Source organism: Plecotus auritus (genome assembly GCF_963455305.1).
Source record: "Plecotus auritus genome assembly, chromosome: X".
In the NCBI taxonomy this organism is placed as follows: Eukaryota; Metazoa; Chordata; class Mammalia; order Chiroptera; family Vespertilionidae; genus Plecotus; species Plecotus auritus.
The window spans coordinates 6,233,320-6,241,539 of record NC_137784.1 but is presented as its reverse complement, the minus strand read 5'-3'; the positions used below and the strand labels follow the sequence as shown (position 1 = coordinate 6,241,539).

The following is an 8,220-nucleotide window of genomic DNA, read 5'->3' as shown; positions in this document are numbered from 1 at the left end:
TTCAGCTGGTTGTTCCAATATCAAGGTTGATTTCAAGGCAAAGAAAACCTAGCATTGCCCTGAAAAGATGTCAGACAGATTCCTAACCGCGTGAGAGAGGCCTGTTTCTCAAGCTGTATGGAACCTGCACCTATTGTTTGCCGGGGCCAGAGGTCACAAGGTAAAAAGTGAATGCACGAAGAAGCTGTGATGTGAACATCAGTCAGGGCCACGAGCCCGCTCTTTGCTGTCGTCTCAGGCTTCTCCCCGCCTGCCTCCATGGAACCATCCCCGTTTCCGTCATCACTCAGCTGAGTAATCACATCAAGCTCAGTAACGCTTATCTCAGTGATTCTCAACCCGTCCTCCCATGGGGCTTCTCCCTCTTCACGCCATGATCACCATCAGTCAATAACATTGTATGGAAATTTGCCTTGTGTAGTTTTTAAAATTTTTTTTATTGATTTGCGAGGGGGCGGGGGAAGGGGAGAGACAGACAGACAAACACATTAATTTCTTGTTCCACTTCTTTATGCATTCATTAGTTGATTCTTGCATGTGCCCTGACTGGGGATAGAACCTGAAACCTTGGTGTATGGACACACTCCAACCAAATGAGCTAAAGCAATACATATGCTAAATATGCTTTTCTAAACCCCTCTCCCCCTTCCCAACAGACCCCACACTGCCAGGAGTGCTCTAGACTTTTATACCACAGCTATGCTAATAGTGTGTTTTGACTGGCTGCCCAAATCCATACCAAATTGATGACTTTTACTGGTTCTTCAACAAGGAATGCTAAGATGGACTCTGAGCACATTCTGTCTTATTTTGGGAAATGACAACCATCAATTCTTTTTGTTTTGTGAATCCTCACCTGAGGATCATTTTCCATTGATTTGTAGGGAGAGTAGAAGAGGGAGGGGAAAGATGACAGAAACATCGATGTGAGAGAAACACATCGATTGGTTACCTCCTGCACTATCCCTGACCAGGGCATGGGCCAGGGAGGGGCCTGCAACCCAGTTACATGCCCTTGACCAGAATCGAACCCAGGACCCTTTGGTCCACAGGCCGATACTCTATCCACTGAGCCAAACTGGCTAGGGCACCATCAACTCTTTTTTGACTCTGTAATTTTTTATATCTTTTTCTTGGTGGAAGTGTACATTTGAGAACCACTCTGCAGGGCAAATTGGGTAGTGTCTATAAACCTTTAAACTTCATAAGCCTCTTGACCCAATAATTCCACTTCTAGACCTGTACTTCTCAAGCCATCTGGGGCAAAAGATCAGATTTGTATTTATCTCATCACAGACCAGTAGCATCCAGTCGCAGATCAGCATCAGTCTGCAGAACACTTTCAGTATTGCTGTACCAAACTTATTTTATTCTCTAGAGATATGCATAGGTGAACACAAAGACAGAGTATTATAGAATTTGATGTAATACCAAAAGATTAGAAGCAATCAAAATGTTCATCAATGAAGGACTGGGAAAATACCTATGGTTCATTCAGATAAGGCAGTTCTATGCAGTCATTAAAAAAAATTAAGTGAAAAAAGCCCCAATGTAGAACACTAGTATAAAGTCTGCTCCTTTATAGTAAACTAGAGGCCCAGTGCATGAAATTCGTGCAAGAGTAGGCCTTCCTTCCCCTGGCTGCCAGCACCGGCTTCCCTCTGGCACCCAGACCCAGGTTTCCCTCCGACCGCTGGCAGGCACCTGGACCCAGGCTTCCCTTGCAGCCCTGGCTTCATTAGGAAGGTTGTCTGGTCTAATTAGCATATTACCCTTTTATTATTATAGATGAGCAATGGAAGGCTCAGATGTACAAACCAAACACTTCCAGAAGTTGTAGCAGAGACTTCTAGCTGTCTACCAAACCTCCTCTCCCTTTCTTCCACAGTTACAGACTTCTCACTGGGCATCTTTGCCAGCATACCTTGCAGTTTTGTGGGGTCAAATAGGTCTTCACTAATGGAAGGTGAGCAGATGTGTGCCACTATTGAGTCTACACCTTAAGACACTGGTCTGAGTACTCTTCCTCCTTTTTCCCCAGCCATAGGGGCGACTCTACCCAGACCATGCAGGTGATGCTAATTCCCCAGAGCACAGCAGAGCAATAAGAGAAAAGAACAGGGGATCTTGAATGGCTGTGGAGAGCAGAGCTGCCCTGCCAACCTAAACGATTCTCCTTGAACTGTTATGGGTGTCTTAGCCCATTCAGGTTGCTATCACAAATACCAGAGACTGCCCGGCCAGCATCGCTCAGTGGCTGAGTGTCAACCTATGAACCAGGAGGTCACGGTTTGATTCCCAGTCAGGGCACATGTCCGGGTTGTGGGCTCGGTCCCCAGTGTGAGGCATGCAGGAGGCAGCTGATCAGTGATTCTCTCTCATCACTGATATTCTATATCTCTCTCTTCTTCTCCCTTCCTCTCTGAAATCAATAAAAATATGTATTTTAAAAATCACACAAAATACCAGAGTGGGTAGCTTATAAACAACAAACATTCCTCTCACAGTTCTGGAGGCTGGAAGTCCAAGATGATGGTGCTGGCAGATTTGGTGTTTGGTGACAGCCCACATCCTGTACTGCCACAAGGCAGAAGAGCAAGGGAAAGTTCTTGGGTCAATTTCATAACTTCCCACCTCCTAACACCACCACCTTCGGGGTTCAACATGTGAACTTGGGGAGGACACAAACACGCAGGCCATAGCATTAGGTAGAGAAATAAACTTCTGTGTTGTTGGGTCTCTTTGTTAAGGCAACTGAGCCTTACACTATCATAGAAAAGAACACACAAGAATCTTCACTAGTGATTGTCTTTAGGAAGCGAACTTGTATTGGGAGGGAGATTAAATTTCACTGTACATTTTGTAAAATTGGACTTTAAAAGACTTAAATGCAGGTCTTTTCAATATACACTGAAAAATAACAGAAAAACAGAACGATGCTGACTTTCTCTTTAACAAATTATAGGTCTGAGAGAACTCATCCTGCAAGATTAATAAGAGACTGCATGTACTTAAGGAAGGATGGTGCATTAGAGATTTTTCTTGTTTTCATTCTAAAGAGACTTTTCTTTCTTTCTTTCTTTCTTTCTCTCTCTCTCTCTCTCTCTCTCTCTCTCTCTCTCTCTCTCTCTCTCTCTCTCATTAATCCTCACCCAAGAATATTTTCCTATTGATTTTAAGGGAGAATGGAAGAGAGAGGGAAAGACAGAGAGAAACATCGATGTGAGAGGAACACATTGATTGGTTGCCTCCTGCACACACCCCGACCAGGGCCTGGGCCAGGGAGGAGACTGCAACCAAGGTACATGTCCTTGACCGGAATTGAACCTGGGACCCTTTGGTCTGCGGGCCAATGCTCTATCCACTGAGCCAAACCGGTTAGGGCTCTACCAACCATTTTTAAAAAGCATTCTCAAAAAACCCAGTGTAGATGCCTATCTCTTTGATATTATAGATCAATTTCCCTATTGTATATTTATCATATGCTCATTATGTGAAATGAAGCATTTTTAATTATTCAAGATTTTCAGCAATGACAATTGACAGGTACTCCAAATGCTTCTAATTTAGCTGAATACTCTAAAAAATGGTTAAGAAGTAGAAAAGTAAACCACTTAAAAACTATATAAGCCTTTAAATGGCATCTACACCTTAGAAGGCAAATATTATAGCCAATTTTTATAAGAGTAATTCTAAGAGAAAGACTAGTGCAAACACAGCATAATATAATCATACAGCCACGGATGTATGATAAATCTAAACAGCCACTTTCCATCAGAACCATTAGTTACAGTTCCCTAAGTTCTTAGATATTGAAAAGAAGGTGGAGCAGGCCACTGCTCGGATGGCTCACAGTGATCCCCCGCCTCCTGATATTCACAATCTCTGATGGAGGCCATTACAGTCACCCATCTTCATCATAGACTAGTTTCCCCGGACTGAGATGACCATTCCCACTGAGCTGGTGGGGCCTGTGATTTCCTTCTAACAAATGGGATATGGCCAAAGAAATGGGATATCACCTCCCTGATTAGATTATAAGAAATGGTGACTTCTGTCTTGCCAGCAAGCTCTCTCTCTTGGCCTGGCCAGTGTGGCTCAGTGGTTGAGTGTCGACCTATGACCCAGGAGGTCACAGTTTGATTCCCGGTCAGGGCACATGCCCAGGTTACGGGCTTGATCCCCTGTGTGGAGCTTGCAGGAGGCAGCCGATCAATGATTCTCTCTCATCACTGATGTTTCTCTCTCTCCCTCTTCCTCTCCCTTCCTCTCTGAAATCAATAAAATATATTTAAAAAAACAAAAATCAAAACAGAAAAACCTCTTTCTCTTGCTGGCTTTGATGAAGCAAACTGCCATGTGAGAGAGGTCCATGAGGCTGTGAACTGAGAGCAGCCTTTGGCCAACAGCCCAGAAGGAAGCGAATCCTGAAAGCAACCACATGAGTGTGAGCTTGGGGTCTCTCAAAGACTGCAGTCTTAACCCCAGGAGATGCCCATGGCCCTGGTAACACATAGATTGCAGCCTTTGAGACACCCCAAGCAGAGGACGTGGCTAAGCCATACTGGACTCTTGACCCACAGAGACTACAAAATAACAAATTCTAAGCCAGTACGTTTTGGGGTAATTTGTTACACAGCAATAGCTGGCTAAGGCAGAAGAGTCATTGCTGTGCCTTTGTCTTATGTTGATAAACCAGGATTTAACATCAGTTAGTATTGCTTAATGGAATCAACATACAAATTGTTATACCGTGAATTGTTTTCCGTTAAGACCACATTTTTCAGACTTTGCCAGAACAAGACTTCCGCCTTGGGGTTGTCAGGCCATTGGAGGATGGAACTCTTGCAAATTCTCTGCCGCAGCCTCAGATACTGAGAGTGTTGCAACACTGGCTCCAGCAGAATAAATACAATCACATCCATATTTTCATCCATCAGCCTCTGCAAGGCCAAGTAGAATGCCGTTTTAAAGCTCCAGCTTCTGGCATACTTTCTGGTTAAAACAAATATTGTTTTCTTGCTTTGGTTGATGCTCTGCATGAGGTTATCAATAATGGCCAATCCTGGGTCCCAATCCCTCTCCTCCAAACACAGGAGCACATTTTTTTCTTCACTCTCTTCCAAGTGGAAGCGCAGCTCATTGATCACCCAGTCCGTAACAGAGGCATCTTTGGTGTCGTAAGAAACATAAGCATCATAGAAAGTTTGGGATGTGGAAAGAGACCTATAGCCTTTGACCTTTGCTAAACACACATGATAAATAAACCAAAAATCCCAGTAAAACCAGTGGTGAGCCAGAGCAGCCAGCATAACCGTGAGAGTGATGAAGGATGTGAAGAAACACAGTATGGCCGCAATGGTGTCTGAAACACACGTGGTTAGTTCTAGAGTCACAATACTCTTCCCTTTTTGATCCCCAGGACTGCTACACATGACATCTGTCAGCCTAGGAATTGTGACATTCGAATTTTCATCCATCCATCTTAGAAAATCTCCCATGTCACAGGTGCAATCAAAGGGGTTTCCATCTAGTCTCAAAAGGGCCAAGTTGCTGTTCTCGTTCGTCTGAAATGTAGATCTATTGATCATCTTTAGCTGGTTGGAACTTAAATCGAGGGTTACCAGACTGCTGTTTTCTGAAACGAAGCCAGAGGGCAGCTGGACAATCTTGTTTTCACTCAGAAGCAGTGTCTTAAGAGAGTGTGTGATTTTAGATAGGCTATATGTTAAATAATACAGCTGGTTTCTACTTAAGTCAAGCAACTGGAGGCAAGGAAAGTACTGGAGTAATGTCCAGTTAAAGAAACTTAACTTATTATCATTTAGATAGAGCTTGGTGAGAGACCTGGGCAGGTTAACGAAGGCTTGATTGGGGATACGCTCAAGGTTATTAAAGGATATATCAAGCTCTTGCAGTACATTGAGATTCCTGAAGATGCACATGTATCTCTTATCTGCAGCCTTCCACAAAATGTCCAGGCGGTTCCCACTGAAAACTAATTGTTTCAGGGACCTGCTGCTCAGGTTGTACTCCGTTAGGGTATAAATGTTGTTGCGACTCACATTTAAAATTTGGAGGTTTGTTAAATTTGTAATAAAGCCTAGCCGGTGTGTGACGCCTGCTATTTGGAAATAGTGTGCATTGTCGCTGAGATCTAGAACTTCTAACTCAGGCAACTCATTAAAAGCACTATTAGCATCAAAGTCCAGTTTATTGTGTGTAAAATCCAAATATTTGAGATGGGGCAGAGCTGAAAACTCACTCCCATTTAATGCTTGACCATTGCCATTGGAAGACAGATTTAAGCAAGAGATGTTAGGGAAAGCTTCAAATTGCTTTTGCCCAATGAAGAAAATATTGTTCAGGCTTAAATCTATGGCTTTGCCATACTTGACACATTCTGGATTTATTAAAGGTTTGGTGCTGTGATAAAAATTCGAATGTGGGTCAAACTCGCTATCGGCTGAGCGTGGTTTGAGGACATGACTGTGGACAGTGGAGAGACGCGTGCCACTTTGCCTGATATCATTGACCACGGGCGATATTCTGTTTGCTGACAAGTAGATGACGCTCAGGTTGGGGAAGTGCTGGAAAATGGTAAAATCAATTTGATTAATAAAGTTAACGCCCAAGTTGATAGTCGTTAAGTTCAAGAGGCCCATCAGGGGTTGGAAATTGTTATAGAAAAGTTTCTGGAACACATAACCTCTTAAATGCAAAGCGCGGAGAGAGGTAAGCTTAGAGAAGTTTTGGGAAAGATTAACATACGCTAAATATTGTGTCTTTATATAGTTATAAGACAAGTCAAGTATTTCTAAGCAGGGCAGTTTTGTTAAAAATTCCCCAGAGGCGATTTCTTGCACCAAGTAGTTGAATTCAAGATGCAGCTCCTTCAGATGAGGCATCTTGTCAAACCAGCTTGAATTAATCTTCCGGAGGGAAGTGCTAGAGAGGTTGAGATATTCAAGTTTGGTCAAGCTATCGAAAGCGTTACCATCTATGGAAATCGAAGCGTCTCCTGCGCACGGTGTACAGGGGAACGGGGCGTTGAAGCACCTTGGACAGTTCCCGCTCAAATCCAGGACTATTAAATTTCCCAGGTCCTGGAAGTCTGCTTTACGGATGGTGTTGATGTTGGTGTTGCTAAGATACAGTTTCGTTAAGGATCTTGGCAGGTTGAGGGGTACCCTGGAAAGGTTATTAAAGGACAACGTGAGCACCTTCAAATTTGTAATCTCTTCGAAGGCCCCATCATCGGTAAAAGTTTTATTACAAATGTTGCCAAAATAGCAGTTCCAGCCCAGATTGAGATGTTCCAAGTTCTTCAGTCCAGAAGTGCTGTTTTTAGTTACAGAAATTATGTTGTTTTGAATTAGACTAAGGTGCCTCAAGGACCCCGGCAAATCAGAGGGTATTTTGTCTAACTGGTTGTTCTCAAGTAGTAACACCCTTAGCTTTTGCACGTTGAGGAATGCCCCATCTGTAATGTTCATGCCTTTTTTGTTTTTGCAGTAATTCTCACAGTAGGGGGGCAGCACCGCGTTGCGGTTCAGGTTGATGGTGGTGAGATTGTGCAGCCTTTCAAAAGATCCGTTCGTGATGTGTGTGATGAAGTTGTCAGACAGGTCGAGCTCCGTGACATCTGGGCCCACGGTTTGGGGGACTTCTTGTAGCCGCCGGTTGTTGCATTCCGCAATAACAGATTTGTCTTGTAGTTTCTCGTCGCAGGGAAAGCTTCTTCTCAAATAACTGGTTTCCGTGGAGAACCCACAGGAAGCCGAGATTAGCAGGACAAGGCAGGTCAGAAGCAAAGACGGAAGGGTCATGTTTTCCTAAGGAAAATCAAACGTCGAGGCATAGCATTAGAGTAGTTACAGCGGCCGGGTGTCTCCTGAGGAAATCAACAGGGGGTCACCATACTTTGCATGGCTTTTGAAGTGGGAGTTCTCTTAACCACAAAAGAAATTGCATTAAATTAGGTTCAGAACAAACATGTTCTCACCCGTATCAATGCTCACAGCAACACGGCGAGACAGGCTCTATTACCGTCCATATTTTGTAAGTGAAGGAACCAGGTCTGAGGCTTAAGCAACTCTCAGAAGGGGGATATATTTCAGAGCTGGGACTCGGGTCAGGAAGATTTCAAAATGAGCCATCACGTGACACAAGCTCATTTTGAAATCTTCCTGCCACAGCAATGCCTCAAACGCACACCAG

General features: G+C 43.8%; 1 protein-coding gene across 1 annotated transcript; it reads right to left on the bottom strand.

The window, feature by feature from the left end:
• Positions 1–447: 447 nt before the first annotated feature.
• Positions 448–7,829, bottom strand: TLR8 (toll like receptor 8; the record flags this gene model as incomplete). Its single annotated transcript, XM_080652903.1, has 1 exon — positions 448–7,829. The coding sequence occupies one exon, from the start codon at positions 7,827–7,829 to the stop codon at positions 4,713–4,715; it is 3,117 nt and encodes a 1,038-aa protein (XP_080509029.1). The 3' UTR covers positions 448–4,712.
• Between the last annotated feature and the right edge of the window lie 391 nt (positions 7,830–8,220).